The sequence below is a fragment of the Arachis ipaensis genome, chromosome B3 (genome assembly GCF_059453495.1).
Source record: "Arachis ipaensis isolate K30076 ecotype BB chromosome B3, ASM5945349v1, whole genome shotgun sequence".
Lineage (NCBI taxonomy): Eukaryota > Viridiplantae > Streptophyta > Magnoliopsida > Fabales > Fabaceae > Arachis > Arachis ipaensis.
This window is the reverse complement of record NC_142438.1, coordinates 4,169,127-4,185,614: the sequence shown is the minus strand read 5'-3', so window position 1 is coordinate 4,185,614 and position 16,488 is coordinate 4,169,127. Positions and strand designations below refer to the sequence as shown.

Genomic DNA, 16,488 nt, shown 5'->3' with positions numbered 1-16,488 from the left:
TTTTGCTTTAAAATTATAGTGTCGTTCAGTGCCATTATGGTAGTATTGAATTTTTTAAGAAACATATACTCATATATTATCGTAGAGGTAAATATCAAATCGGTATTCGAAAGATTTTGACACTAATAAAATAGTACTTGATTTTTGTTATTAACAAAATAGCTCTTGAAAGATTTTAAAATTTGATAAGCGTACCCGCAAGTTCGCCGGAGTACATCTCCGACAAATACAATGCTGACATGGCCACTACGTTTTGATGACATGACAAAAATCCTCTCCAACCCTAATCCTTCTCCTCCCCCTCCTCCCTCCCTAACCCTAATCTCCCGTCTCCAATGCACTTTTTTCCTCCCTAATCCAAAATCTCAGTTTCTAAGCTCTAATTCCCTTCCCTTGCCCCTTTGAACCCTAATTCCCCATTCCCAATGCATTGTCTCACACTCTCAACTCACTCTCCTCCAAAACGGTAGTGGAGCTCAACCTTCTCAGTCTTACAGAACTAGTGTCACCGACACCGCACTGTCGCTATCTCGTCGTCGAGTCTTCTGCGTATGCCAGCGTCGTCTGTCTTCTTCGTCGGCCTCGTCTCCATCACCTCTGCTCGCTGCTCACCGCCAGTTGCTGCTCGTATCTGCTTGCTGCTCGCCCCCAGTTGCTGCCCTGCCTCCTCTGTTTCTGGTGTTCTTCTTCTGACCTTGTCTAAATTTACTTCTTGCTTCGGTGGTGTCTGTATTAAGCTTTATTTTATTTTGATTATTGTACATGAATTTGTTTGCTTTCTCTGAGTTTTATTGTTATTAATATTTTTGAATTATAAATTAATCTAAAAAGTTGGGACAATTCATGATCTGGGACAATTCTATTGATGTTGAGGTTATTGTTGCTGCAAGTGATGGTGTTGAGGAGAGAGAGAGGAGTGTGCGTTGGGAAATGTGGAGTAGTGGAGATTGCTGTTGCTGTTGATGTTGAGATTGTTGTTGCTGTGAGTGGTGGGGTTGAGGGAGGGAGGGGTAGTGTGCATTGGGGAGGGGGAGTGGTGGAGGTTGTTATTGCTATTGATGTTAAGGTTGTTGGTGCTGCGAATGGTGGTGTTGAGGGAGGAAGGAGAGAGTGTACGTTGGAGGGGGGTTGTGATGGGGCGGGGGCTGCGATGGGGGAGAAGTGTGTGTTGGGGATGGGGTTACGACGGGGAGGGAGAGGGAAGGGGAGGGAGTGTGCGTTGGGAGGGGACTTTGGGGGTGGTTTGCCAGGTCACCAAAATACGGTGGCCACGTCAAGATTGTGCTTGCTGGAGATTTGCTCCGGCGAGCTCGGGGACACACTTGTCAACTTTTAAAATCTTTTAAGGATTATTTTGTTAATAACAAAAGTCAAGTACCATTTTGTCAGCGTTAAAATCTTTCGGATACCGATTTGATATTTACCTCATTATCATATAATATATATTATACAAAGAGCTCATCTCTAAGTTATAATACAAATATGCCAACGAGTCATAATTTAAATGACATAATCTCTCTATTTTCACTTAGATTTTTTGAATTCGAGTCTCACTCTTAATTTAAAAAAAAAATTATAATACACGTATGCAAATACCTACACGAGTGTATTTTTTCAATAGTTAGAGCTTTCCCAGAGAAAAAAAAACGGTTTCTTCAAATGTGTTTTTCTTTGTAGAAAGAAAAGATTTGGGGGTTTATTTTAGATAGAACTTATCATTATAGGAGATCGAGATGGTGGTGGTGGTTGAGACGATGTTCATGGCTGCGGACCTACGGTGGTGGCAGAGTCAATGACGAGTGGTGGAAGAAATAAGAGATATTAGAGTGTATTTAGTTTTTGTTTTTATTTTCTGTATTTTTTGTTTTATAAATTTTTGTTTTATTTTATGAATTCTGTTTTCACCTCTTATTTATTTTTTTTTTTACAAAATTCAAAAAACAAAAATCTACCACAAATAAAAATGCTAAGCGTACCTGATATAGTGGAGCATATTTCTTGGATATTTTGGTGGTCTATACAATTTGTTTAACCATAATGATTAAGGTATAAAACCTTTGCCCTTTTTTTTTTTGGTCTTGAACCTTTCCCTTAAAAAAAAAATCCATACTTTTTCTTTTTGGGAGACAATCCTTACCGAATATAGCAAACCTAACAATTTCTCTATTTTTGGACCGTGAGGCTTTGTAGCTTTGCTCATGGGTGATGGGTCATGGCTCTTATAATAAAATATCTTCTTCCTATTCTTTTTGTATATAAATAATTTCATGACAACATATGTTGAAAGCCCACTCAGAACTCTCAGGAATGATGAAAGGACGGAGAGACCATAACTTGATCCATTGTCAGTTTATCACACTAAAGGAGGCTTATTTGTGCAAAATGATAGTTCACTAAACAGCAATTGACTAACTTGGCCCAAAATAAAGCTATCTCCCAACAACAACAAAACTAACTCGACCAGAAATTTTTCTCTCAACTGGAGAGCAAATTTCTCTCAACTGGAGAGAGTTGGTACAAGCAGGAGTTCTCTGTAAGAGAGATTATGTATCACAAAACACAAAACAACCATTATGAACTAGAACCTGTTTTATCAACACAAAACAACACATACAGAACCTACACACATAACAATATATCTACATTCCGCAACATCCACACACAAGACCATCAGCTTAGCACAGCTTCGAAGACAAGAGCATCAGCAGAGTTAAATTCAGCTAGTATGGCATTGTTCATCAGTGACTCTATAGATGGAAAAATAATAACAATCAGACAGGAAGAGCAAAAAGGTTTCAAGCCGGAGTGCATCAACATAGTTGAAAAAGTCATAACAGATAAAAAGATTAATTTCAAGACAATCAAGAATGCTTTAATGGGAATATGGAGAAACCTGAAAGGATTATTCATCTCTGAAGTGGCACGAAATAAAGTGTTAATAAGCATTGAAGACAAAAGAAGAGGGCAACAGATCTTAAAAGGGGGCCATGGAGTGTAAGGGGCTATCTGATTAATCTAAAACTGTGGACACAAAATGAGTCAATACATGAAGTGGATCATAGCTTTCTAGAATTCTGGGTACAGATTCATGGCTTGCCTTTGGAATACATGAATGTTGAAACAGGCAAATTTATAGGTGAGAGAATGGGGATAGTGGAGGAGGTGGAGGATCCGATCAAAAATAATATTTTGGCAAGGTCTTTTCTCAGAGTGATAGTGGCCATGGAAGTGACGAAGGCATTACCTACTGAATTTTGGATGAGAAGGGATAATCTTTCTGATGCTAGGATTCACTTCAAATACGAAAGATTGCAAGATTCATACTGCTTGAACTGTGGAGTCTTAGGGCATGGAAGAAAAGAGTGCAACAAGGAAAGGGTGACGGCCTCATGGAACTCAGATATGCCTAAATACACAGCAGGAATGGGGTCAGTCAAGCAAAAGCAATATATGTTGTAACGGAGAAGGAGGAGGAACAGTGCAATGAAGGAGAAATAGAGAAAGGAAGGGAGGCGCGTGGAAGAACAGAATACAACATGCATGTGGTAGAGCTACAGGAGTCTGCAGCCAGTGGAGTAGGTATTGACCAGGCAAAAAATACTGAGAATAAGGGAGAGAAAAATTCTGGAAGTCAGGAAAGTAGAGAAAAAGTAGGAATGAAAGGAGCGGAGCAGGTGGGAGAAATCCCAAAAAATCAGCTGACTAATGGAGGAAATCAAGGGAAAGAAGATCAGAGACAGATGGGGATATTGGGTAAAGCTACACAGCAACAAAGAGGCAAAGAGGCCAAGTGGAGTATAGACAAAAATGGGTCTGGCCCAAAGAAGGCAGGACAAGACTTAGGAGGCATAAAATTATTTCAAGAAGGAGAGCCCACTAAAAAATGTCCAAGCAATACAGATTATGAAGAAGAAAAAAGCTACTCATGCACTAAAGGCCCAAGCAAGGGTAATACAAGGCTGCCAACGTATACTGGGTATGGGAGTAAAGAAATAATGCAACAAGAAAAAGCTACCGAAATAAAAGGGGCCAAGACAATCAGGGAGTTATTAAGGGAGAAATTTGGGAAGAGAAATGAAGCCAATATAGAACAGAGGATGATTGAGCATATGGAAGTCACAGTAGCGGGAACTAGGAAGGAGACACAAAGTGAAAGCATATGGAATTATAGAAAACATAATATGGAGGAAATGGGAAAGAAGAAAGCCAGGAAAACACAAGTCCATAGAGATGGTAAGGGAAGCTTCTACTTGGTGGAGTTGGCTAGTGAAGATGATGAAGAGCAAAAGCAGCAACACGGTAGGGAGAGTACAGAAAACTGGGAAATTGAATTGGCAAACAAGATGCAATACAAATTAAACATTAAAAGGAAAAGGGATTCGATAGAGAGGCTCATAATTCTGGATTCAGATGAGACAGAGATGGAATAGCAGACCATGATAACGAGAAGCAAAAGGGGCAAAGTTGAGTACAAGACCGAAGGGAGAAGCACCAGAGAACTGACTATCAGAGGTGATCACAGCAACTTTTTTTTTGATATGGCTGAGGAGACGGGCCAACACATGCCCCACCTAGAGCTATGAGTGTTATAAGTTGGAATTGTCGCGGGGTTGCAGCCCCTGCGACAACCTTAGAGGCTCAGAACCTCTGTAGAAAATTTAAACCAGATATTTTGTTCTTGATAGAAACAAGGGCCATGGAAGGTAGAATTATGAAACTTAAAAGGAAGTTACATTTTGAGAAACACTTTTGCATCGAACCCCAGGGCTTGTCCGGTGGTCTATGTCTTTTGTGGAATAAAAATATTGATGTTAATGTTTATGCATGGTCTAATTATTATATAAAAGCTAAAATAAAAAAAGATAATAACTATGACTGGAGCTGCTGTTTTCTGTATGGGAACCCAAAATTTCAACATAGAAAGGCTTAATGGAAGGAATTGTCAGCACATAATAGGTCAACAGATGATCCACAAATATTTATAGGAGATTTTAATGATATTTTAGAACAAGAAGAGAAAATAGGATTGCACCCAAAGCCTCGAAGTCAAATAGAGGAATTTAGAAAGTTTATTAATTATAACGAACTGATGGATGTAGACTTAAAGGGTGGTAGATTCATTTGGTTCGGCAACCCGAGGAATGGATTTGTCACCAGAGAGAGGTTAGATAGAGTCTTGGCAAACTGGGCTTGGCGTATGATATATCAGAATCCTACGTGAACTGCTCTACCGGCAATTAGCTCAGACCATTGTCTGATCCTTCTACAGCTAAAGCCAAAGGGAAAAAGCTCCAAGCAGTTCAAGTATGAGGTTTATTGGGAAAACCATGAAGAATGCAAGGAAATTATCAAAAAAGGATGGAATAATAATGAAAATCAACAAGGAAAATGGGAAGATCTTTCAGGCAAAATAAAGAATTACAAAATTGAATTGAGCAAATGGAGCAAAAAAACTTTTAGAAGAGCAGATAGGAAGATTAATGGGCTGAAGGAAGAGCTAAAGCAGCTTCAGGAAAGAGACCTAACTGAGGAAGTTCAGCAATGTATTATAACTGAAGAAAAAAATTGAAGACTTATGGAGGAGGGAGGAAAAGTAATGGGGCCAATGATCCAGAATCAAATGGTTGACGTGGGGTGATAAAAATACTTCATTCTTTCATGCTTCAACAATACAAAGAAGAGATCGTAACAGAATTGAAAGATTAAAAAACCAAGAGGGACAGTGGATCTGTGGAAACGAGGAGATAATGTCTTTAATTGAAGAACATTTCACAAATCTCTTCACAACAACAGGTGGAAGGAATTTCGAAGAAATCATAAGGAAGATTCCGAGGAGAGTAACTCAACAAATGAACGAGGAGCTACTACGGGACATCACTGATGCAGAAATTAAAGAAGCGGCATTTTCGATGGGTAGCCTAAAGGCTCCAAGTCCAGATGGTTTAAATGGACTCTTTTTTCAAAAGCATTGGGATGTAATTCATAAGGAAGTTATCGTCGTGGTGAAAGAGGTTTTTACAACCGGAACAATGCCAAAGGAAATGGGAGAAACTACAGTTGTGCTTATACCGAAAATCAAACAGCCTGAAAATTTGGGTCAGTTGAGACCAATAAGTTGCTGCAACTTTGTCTACAAGATCATAACAAAGGTAATTGTAATTAGGCTGAGAAAGATACTAGACAAGATAATCTCTCCAATACAAAGTGCATTTGTCGGTAGAAGATACATTCAAGATAATATTTTGATCGTGCAAGAAGTGTTCCACAGCCTTGGAAAAAAGGGGAAAGGAGGATCACAAAGTCTAGCAGTCAAGTTAGATATGAATAAGGCATATGATAGACTAGAGTGGGATTTTTTGGAAATGGTGTTGCAAGCTTTGGGCTTTGATCATAGATGGGTCAATATTGCTATGGAATGTGTAAAAAGTGCCTCTTACATGATTAAAGTAAATGGAAACCTCAGCAAGGTCATTAATTCACAGAGGGGCCTCAGGCAGGGCGACCCACTATCTCCGTATCTTTTCATATTAGCAGCTGAAGTTTTTACCATTCTCATGGAAGAGGCATACAGCAAAGGAGAAATTACAGGTTTCAAGGCAGCACCTAATGCACCTGCCATTACACACCTTTTGTTCGCAGATGATTGTATAGTTTTGGCTGAAGTAAGAGAAGATGAACTTTATCAAATCATACAAATTTTGAATCAGTACACGAAGGCATCGGGACAGATGATAAACTTGGAGAAATCGGGGATTATATTCGGAAGCCAAGTTCCTATACAAACAAGGGTAAATATTGAAGAGATATTAGGAATGCCTACCTGGGAGGAACCAGAAAAATATCTTGGGCTACCGGCACAGTGGGGAAGATCCAAAAATAAAGCACTGACATGGATAGAGGAGAAGGTGATGAACAAGTTAGAAGGCTGGAAAGAAAAATTACTAAATCAGGCGGGTAAAGAAATCTTGATTAAGTCTGTGATACAAGTCATTCCAGCATATGTTATGAATGTTGTGATGTTGCCGAAGAATTTCTGTCAGAGGATTTGTGCAAGAATAGCAAAATTCTGGTGGGCAAGCTCCGAAAAGGAAAAAGGGGTGCATTGGAGGAGTTGGACAAAAATCAGCATGAGCAAAGAGGAGGGAGGCTTGGGGTTCAGGGATATGCAAAGTTAGAAACAGATTAACGGGAATCCTGATGCCACTTGGGTTAAAATACTGAAGAGTATATACTTTTCAGAAATAGATTTTTGGGAAGCGAAGGAGGGGAAAGGAGCATCTTGGGCCTGAAAAAGCATAATACAAGGAAGAGACTTTCTAAGAAGGAAAGGAAGATGGAGTATCGGACAAGGCAAATCAATTAAAGTAAGGGAGGATAACTGGATTATGGGAATGACCAGAATTCAAGCAGCCATAAACACAACGGTGGAAAGAGTGAATGATTTAATGGAGGAAAGTGGAGGATGGAATGAAAACAAGATCAGACAAATTTTTCCACAAAACATAGGAGATATGATTATGAATACACCTATAAGCTTGATCAATAAAGAAGATCGAATAATATGGCCCTACAGATATGATGGAACATACACAGTGAAGACAGGCTATTATGCGGCTAAGATGGAGAAAAGAGAACATGAAACAGGTTCAGCATCATCAAGTACAGATTTGAAGGAACTTTGGAGAGGAATCTGGGGAATGCGAGTCCCAAAAAAAATCAAAATGTTTGCTTGGAGGACTACACATGATATAATTCCAGTAAACTACAACCTTTATAAGAAGAGAATCATAAGAAGCCCTATATGTCAAATTTGTGGAACTGAAGTAGAAACAACGGAGCATGCACTATTACTATGTCCCTGGATGAGGGCTGTGTGGTTTGGAGCTCAAAGTCAATGTATCCCAACACCAGAAAAATGTTACTTCATATGGAGAATGGTTACTAGAGAACATGAGGCAAATTAACAAGGAAGGTAAAGAATCGAAAGAAACTATGATAAGCAAATTGGGATACCTAAGCTGGGAAATTTGGAAATCTAGAAACTGTGCAATTTTTTGGAATAGCAACATAGAACCAATGGCAACGATTACAAAGGCGAGAATTTCGGAAACAAAATTTGTAGAGGCAAATAAAATAGATGAACAGAAGCAGCCATTCACAAACAAAAGAAATAGCATTGAAAATAGAAATCTGTATAGAAGAAGGGTTACCTGGAGGCCGCCAATAGGAGACAGGCTCAAAGCAAATGTTGATGGAGCTTTCAGGAAGGAATCCGGAAAGGGTGCAATAGCTGTTGTAATTAGAGATAATGAAGGAAAGGTGGTAGCAGGATCAGCTGAAATAGTTAGAGCAACATCAAGTCTATCAGTGGAATCAATGGCATTAAGGAGTGCTCTTATTCTAGCAAAAAATTTACAATTGAAAAATATCCTATTTGAATCGGATAGTTTACCTCTCATCCAAGCAGTGAAAGTGAAAGAAACTATCGGTGAGATAGATCCGATTTTGAGGGATATCTATGTCCTGATGGAGGGTATATCAAATAGCGGTTTTACGTGGACACATAGGGAGAGCAATCAACTAGCACACCAAGTGGCAAGCCTTGCAATAAATGGCAGACTGAATCGAAATTGGACCTGGGACCAACCGGTGGAAATAAGAGGGATTGCAAGAAGAGAAGCACGTATTACTTATAAACAGGCCATGACTGAGCAGCAACATTTTCAACACAATTTTCAAGCTCTGCAGATAGTGAGAAGATAGTAATATGACACCTGAAGTGTCGGCACTAAATATCTAAAGACTCTGAACCAATCTTGCATCATGGCATCCTTGGAAGTAGCAAGAATCAGACTTGCGGGAGAAGATGGATTAGAGCTGTGAATCAACTTCAGAATTTTTTTGGTTTGCTGTCTTGGTGCGATGAAGGCGTCATTATTGAGGACACGATTCCTCTGCTGGCTGGAGGTCCTTTAAACGGCTGAAGAAGATGGAGATCCAGCTACACCTCCCCTAGTGTCGCTAATCAGAGATGAATAAGAGTGACTGCCACATATGAATTACAACATACCAGCTATCAGGACAACACAACCAGGAAACTAACTCTTACTGAGCCGGCGGCAACTTACCCGGAGAGGATGACATCTGCCGAAGTCCAAGTGAAGGCGCGCTTCCCGTCTTTGGCTTGGCATTTCAAACAGCGCGAGTTCGAGGGGGACATAGTAGTAGTGATGATAGTGAAGACTCAATAGTAGTGACGATGTTGAAGACCCAAGTGAAAGCTCCGGCGAGTAGATACAGGGAACGAATGGCATGAAGATAAGATTCAAAAGTTTGGGGAAGGAGGATGCATCCAGCGCCGGGTCCAAAATTGGGTCGTGCATAGGGTTGGGAGTTCTGGTTTTCTGTGGTCTGGACTTTTTGTTAGCCTGGAACCTGACCAAAAAAAAAACTAACTCGACCAGGAGCATCTTCAATGCATCGCCTTTCGGCTATCAACTTCACGTGAAGTCGACTGCACCTGAGTTTTCACCTTCAAACAATTATTAGGAAGTTTGAATATTATCTTATATATATAATAACTCATGAATTTTATAACAGATTAGTCATTAACCTATTTATACAAAACGAACAAAAATATTTATCTTGTATCCTATAAATATGTTAAAGTTATAAATTAAAAACATTTTTATTAGAAACACAAAAAAATTAAATTTTCAATACATTTATTTTGTTTACAATAACTGCAGTGTATATACAATAACATACGATATATTTAAGATTATACATAATGATGAGAAATATTTCCTTTATTTTGATTATAATACCCAATAACGATTTCAAAATTTTCAGAAATAAAATAACAATTTGTCCAAGAAGGTATAGCATTGTAGGGTAATCCACAATCTACTTTTAGCTCTTGCCAAGCATACACCTCATTTTTTATGTTCTGCAATAACGAATGAAAATATTTCAATTATTTTTAACTTTTAGGCTTTTAGCGTTGGTGTATGTTATGATGAAGAGAAAAAATTATGAACAGATAAAAAATTATTTTCATAAATAGATAGATATATATTTAACTAAAAAAATATTTTTTTATTAATTTTTAAAATTAATTTACATACTCTTCTTTATTCTTTTCACACAACTTTTTCATCATAGAATTATTTTTTAGTATTTTTTTTAATAACTCTCAAAAAATTCATTATTAACCAAACCCTTAACATAATAACTATTGGCCTAAAGTCTATAAAAGTCGAAACACACATGTTATCTGATCCGATGTGATCTAATCTTAATGAAAAAAAAAAAAAAAAAACAATTTTTTTTCCAGGCTACTGAAAACATTAAAACAATGTGAGAACTGATGTGGAGTGAAGACAGATTAATTATCAATTATATATTTGGAAAATGCATGAAAGTGGCCATACGATATTTAATTAAAAAGTGTCATCACTATCTTAGAATCTCATGCTTATCTTTCGTTATTTCTTTGCCCTGAACAAATGGCATTATTATAGCATGCATGCTTCTACTATGGTCCACTACTCACCAATGGCATTGCAACCAATATTTTTATTTATTTGTTTATTAGTTTTCGGGGTAGATCCTTTTCAGTGAAAAAAAAACTGGATAGTGTGTAATGTTTAATTTAACTATTTATTATTATCTTTTTTATTTATTTTTGATCTCACTTATAAAATTAAAGATAAAAAATAAAATAAAAAATAAGAAATCACACTGAATTTTGTCAAGTGTTAAAAAAACTGGGTAGAAACTATTTCCATTAGCTTTCTCATAATAGTGATAGTGGAATGATCAGAATTCAGAACAAATTTGTTAAAAAATATATATTTACGAATGTTTGGTTCAGAATTAAAGGGAAAAAATTAATTGCGCTTCAGAAAACCATATGCAATCCAATTATTTTAAAAAAAATGTTGCTTTCCCTATACGACATATAATATAATTGTTGCATGCCACGACATTTTCCAATAAAAATATCACCTTACCTTATCTCCTTCGAATAAGAATTGCTTATCTTTGTAATCTTCGACTTTTACAATACGTGCATTTTAGTATGTGTTATGGCGTTCCAAAAAATATTACCAAAGTTAATGTTTTTTAATTATATTAGGTGTATATATTTATATTAATTATTAAAATTAGTTATTAATATAAAATATATATTAAAAATAAATTAAAATACATATATATATTTATACATAAATATATATAATAATTAATCTTAGTACACATTGCATATAATAATTTTTAATTTTTTTATTATTTAAAATATAAAAAAATATAACTTTAATTTTTTAGTAATACTTATATATGCATCTCAACCAGACATACTGATGAAATTCACTTTTATAATAATGATCATAAGTCTTAAAGAATATTTATATATTTTTATATATGCATTATTTTAAACATTAGTTACACATTCATTTATAATTATATGGTAACTTCATTGGATTCATTCTTTTACAACATCTGAAGAATGTTAATATTTTACTTACCAACCTCCTTTATAAATAAAGAGTAAAGTAATATTTTGGTGGTTCAATATTTCGATTAAATTTTAATTTGGTTTTTAATATTTTAAATATTTTATTTTAGTTTTAAAATTTTTTAAATAAATTTAATATTGTCTTATCGTTAAATTTAATTCGAATAATTAACGAAATAACTTTTATATTAGTGATAATTAATAATCTGATTTTCTTTATATACTAAAATCGAATGTTATATTGACTCTTAAATATGTTAATTGTTCGTATTAAATTTAACTGTAAAATAATATTGAACCTATTTAAAATTTTTAAAATTAAAATAAAAAGTTTAAAAGGTTAAATTTTAAATTAGGATTTGTATTTTTATTTTATTTTCTTTTTTCTGGTCAAAGGCTGCAAAGTGCAAAACTGTAAACCAAAGTCCAAAAACAACCGAAGATATGAAAATGAAACGTTTATATATGTTCATTGTATAACAAGTTACAAAACTTAGCAGTAACACATCTTTTATTGCTTTCCCAGCCAGATATCATTATTACCAACTCACCTATCTTACCTTATTGCATTTCTCTCTCTTTCCTCTTCTTTTATTTTATTTAATTTGTTGATATTTCTTCACACAAAATCACCTCAGAAGTAGTCTTAGCTGGTAGTATTTGATTTCAATTTTGTACCACCAACCCTTTGACCATGTTCTTCAGAACTCTCTTGCAGTTTTGCTTTTTGTTTTTTTTTTTCCCCTCTGCTTGTTTAAAAATAAAATAATAAATAAATTGAGTGCATAGAAGAATCTAGTACTAGTACCATATTTATGAAAGGGAAAAGTTAAGGTTGTCAGTGTTAAGTTTCTTTTTCCATACCAGCTTGTCCTCTCATATATAGATTCTTGTTGAACATGCTTGTGATTGTGATTGTGATTGTGATCGTGATCTTCTCTCTTTACCATTTCCACTTTCAATCCTTTTCAAAATAAATAACAAAAGAGTACTCCAGATTTGTGCCTTCTGTGCTATCTGCCTTGTGTTCATCATCATCATCACCATGGAGGAGCTGAAAGCCGTTAAATTTAAAGGTGCCATCTTTCACTCTACTTACTATTGCAGTTTCAGATTAGTTTAGTAGTTTAGAAACTAGAACCTTATTATTCTTTTTCATTTGTTTCTATTATTGCATGTACCAGTGTGAATGAAGTGTTCTTCCTAGGATTAAATTACAAGGCTGCAACTTGAAAAACTGGGGTTTTGTTTGAATTCCTAACTGGATACTATGATGTGGAGTTTTAGAGAACTTGGTTTATTAACATGTGCCTTGTCAATCTTGCCCTTATTTTGTTCTGCTGGAAAGTTTGTGCCTATAGATAATTACCTTATAGACTGTGGATCACCTTCCAATACTACAGTAGGTAGTCGAAATTTCGCAGCAGATAGCTTTTTTAAGAATTTGGTTTCCACCAATCAAGACATTCTTGCTAATACCTTGAATTTAAATGGTGATTCCCCTCTCTATAGGACGGCGAGGATTTTCGTCGGATCCTCTGAGTACACGTTCCCTATTAACCAAAAGGGGAGACATTGGATCAGGCTTTATTTCTTTCCATTTGATTTTGGAAAGTACAAATTGAGTACTGCAAATTTTGCTGTTATCGGACAAGATACTATACTTCTTGGTAACTTCAGTGTCCAGAAGAATCCTGTTATGAAGGAGTTCTCTTTGAATGTGAGCTCAGACACATTTGTGATCACTTTCATGCCATCAAACAACTCAATAGCCTTTGTCAATGCAATTGAAGTTGTTTCAGTTCCAGATGACCTCATTGTTGATGATGCTTACACCTTAAAACCATCATTAGCACCTTATTATGGGTTGTATTCACAAGCATTAGAGACTGTTTACAGGGTTAACATGGGTGGTCCCAAAGTCTCTGCCGACAATGACACCCTTCAACGAATTTGGGTTCCGGATCAGAGCTTCCTTATAAACTCAAACCTTGCAACTAGTAATTCAAACATTGCTGCTGTTAAGTACACAGAAGGTGGGCCAACCGAAAACACTGCTCCACCAGTTGTCTATGGTACTCTTAGACAGATGAATTCGATGTACGATCCCCGGTTTATTTTCAATGTGACATGGCAGTTTGATGTGGATCCTGGATTTGAGTACTTTCTTAGGCTTCATTTCTGTGATGTAATCAGTAGAAGTCTTAATGAACTCTATTTCAATGTTTACATTGACTCTTCTTATGCTGCCAAGGATCTTGATCTCAGTACAGAAACTAATAATGTTTTGGCTGCTCCATATTTTAAGGATTTGGTTACTCTCCCAACTGTTAGCAACCGAATTCGTGTGAGTATCGGTCCATCACTGACAAATACAGAGTATCCTAATGCCATATTGAATGGGCTGGAAATCATGAAAATGAACAACTCTATGAACAGTCTTAGTACAGCTACAATGGTGCCTGTAACAAGTGGTTCTGGTTCGAATTCTAAGAAAGTTGGGGTGATAGTTGGTTCGATTCTCGGGGCATGTAGTGTGATTGTCTTGATTGGAGTTTTATTTGTAATATACATGAAAAGGAGGAAGTTGGCACAGCAAAGACATTCAAAAACATGGATTCCAATATCTGTCAATGATGGAACTTCTCACACCATAGGAAGTAAATATTCTAATGGCACAACAGCAAGTGCGGCCACAAATTGTGGCTACCGCATTCCTTTCTTGGCTGTTCAGGAAGCTACAAACAGTTTTGATGAGAATTTGGTTATCGGCATAGGTGGTTTTGGCAAAGTATACAAGGGAGAATTGAGTGATGGAACTAAAGTTGCAGTTAAGAGAGGGAATCCTCGGTCGCAACAGGGTGTAGCCGAGTTTAGGACTGAAATCGAAATGTTGTCTCAATTCAGGCATCGACATTTGGTGTCACTGATTGGATATTGTGATGAAATGAATGAAATGATATTGATTTATGAATATATGGAGAAGGGAACTCTTAAGAGTCATTTGTATGGTTCCGGTCTTCCAAGCTTGAGTTGGAAAGAGAGGCTTGAGATATGCATAGGAGCTGCTCGGGGACTTCATTATCTTCATACCGGCTATGCAAAGGCGGTAATTCACCGCGATGTGAAGTCTGCAAACATCCTACTTGATGAGAACCTTATGGCGAAAGTAGCTGATTTCGGGCTATCAAAAACTGGTCCGGAAATTGACCAGACTCATGTTAGCACAGCTGTCAAGGGGAGCTTTGGATACCTTGATCCGGAGTATTTCCGAAGACAACAACTAACTGAGAAGTCAGATGTATATTCATTTGGGGTGGTACTCTTTGAAGTTCTTTGTGCAAGACCGGTCATAGACCCTTCCCTATCGAGGGAAATGGTGAACTTGGCAGAATGGGCGTTGAAGTGGCAGAAAAAAGGTCAGTTGGAACAGATCATAGATCCTACATTGACCGGGAAAATAAGACCGGATTCTCTCAGGAAGTTTGGCGAAACAGCCGAGAAATGCCTAGCTGAATTCGGTGTTGATAGGCCTTCTATAGGAGATGTCTTGTGGAATCTAGAGTATGCTCTCCAACTTCAGGAGGCTGTTTTTCAAGGTGATCCGGAAGAAAATAGCACCAACATGATCGGCGATCTCTCGCCCCAGATCAACAATTTTAGCCGCGAAGAAAGCGTTTCGGCCGCTCAATTTGAATTTCCAAGCCTTAATGATCTTTCTGGTGTTTCTATGAGTAAGGTGTTCTCACAGCTGGTGAAATCTGAAGGGCGATGACTTTCAAATATATATTCTACACGTCTTTATAAGTTTTGCATTTCCTGCATTTCTTAGTATGTTTTTTGGAATTGAGGCACTTCGTAGATTTATAAAGTAAAAAAAGACCAAGTCTACCAAGCATATTTTGCTCAATTAGTAACAAGTTAACAACACATCCTTACTATGTTTATGTATATGGTTTTGTGGGGCTTTGGAGTGGATTATGTTGATAATGAAAGCAAAGTTGTGTTACCGTATTTCTCTTATGCCTTCAACTATACTTTTTGTGAAGTAAATTATGGGAAATTGAGAAATCCAAAAAAAATTACCATAAGCAAGATAAGCTAAAGTTAAATTTCTCTAAATCATTTGGGTGCTAAGAACTAATTAATAAATAATAACTAAGAAAATCGTCAGTGGTACTTGTTTCCTGCAAGAGAATACATGTATTATCAAGATTTAGACCAAGTCAACATCTAACGCTGAATCAATATGAAACACCAAGGGGTTCAAACTAACAGAGATGAAGAAATGTCTTGCTATCGGAATGGGAATACTAGCGCTCACTCCTACTGTAAGGTTTCGAGCGAGAGAAACCTCAGATCCTAACTACCTGGGAACCAAGAAAGAACACAAAAAATAAGAAAAACGAACAGAGAGAAAGTAGTAGTTGCAGAAGATCATCACCTAATTCTCATGTTGGAAGGTAAACAACGAACTCAGGATTAGCAGCTACTTTTGAGTGATTATGTTTTGGTAATGTTCGAGCAAATGTGTTAAAGGTGTTTTTTAATTAGAGTGAATATTGGTTTTTTATTGGGAGTACATGACACTTTGCATGTGTTAATTCTCCCTATAAATAAGAGCAATGCTAGGGAACCAAAAGGGTATTAGCCAAAAATCAGCCAAATAACTTTGGGTGAATTCAAAATCTTTACGAATTAATATATATGGATGTTTCTTCTGCTAAGTATCAGAATGTTTCTTTTTCATGCTAAATGGATGTTATTTTATATATTTTTCGAATTTTTTTGTATTGCAAATGGGATAAAAATTTCATATTTTTTTAATTTTATAGATATTTAATTATTTTTGCTAAAATATAATTGGATGTTTCTTTTGTTAAGTATTAGGATGTTTTTTTTCCATATTAAATGGATGTTTTTTTATAATTCTATAATCGTATAATTTGCAGAAAATAAAATTGTTTAAT

At 36.3% G+C, this 16,488-nt stretch overlaps 2 protein-coding genes across 3 annotated transcripts; both read left to right on the top strand.

Moving 5' to 3' along the window:
* Positions 1-7,385: 7,385 nt before the first annotated feature.
* Positions 7,386-8,763, top strand: LOC107632356 (uncharacterized). Its single transcript, XM_088509955.1, has 2 exons — positions 7,386-7,876; positions 8,064-8,763. The coding sequence occupies exons 1-2, from the start codon at positions 7,386-7,388 to the stop codon at positions 8,761-8,763; spliced, it is 1,191 nt and encodes a 396-aa protein (XP_088366081.1).
* Positions 8,764-12,019: 3,256 nt separating this feature from the next.
* Positions 12,020-15,529, top strand: HERK1 (hercules receptor kinase 1). Of its 2 annotated transcripts, none has more exons than XM_016331864.3 (2): positions 12,020-12,594; positions 12,703-15,529. In XM_016331864.3, the coding sequence occupies exon 2, from the start codon at positions 12,789-12,791 to the stop codon at positions 15,291-15,293; it is 2,505 nt and encodes an 834-aa protein (XP_016187350.1). In that variant the 5' UTR covers positions 12,020-12,594; positions 12,703-12,788; the 3' UTR covers positions 15,294-15,529. The 2 variants fall into 2 exon arrangements, with proteins under 2 accessions (XP_016187350.1, XP_020973476.1); XM_021117817.2 differs by having other exon boundaries at positions 12,350-12,594; positions 13,031-15,529.
* Positions 15,530-16,488: the final 959 nt, after the last annotated feature.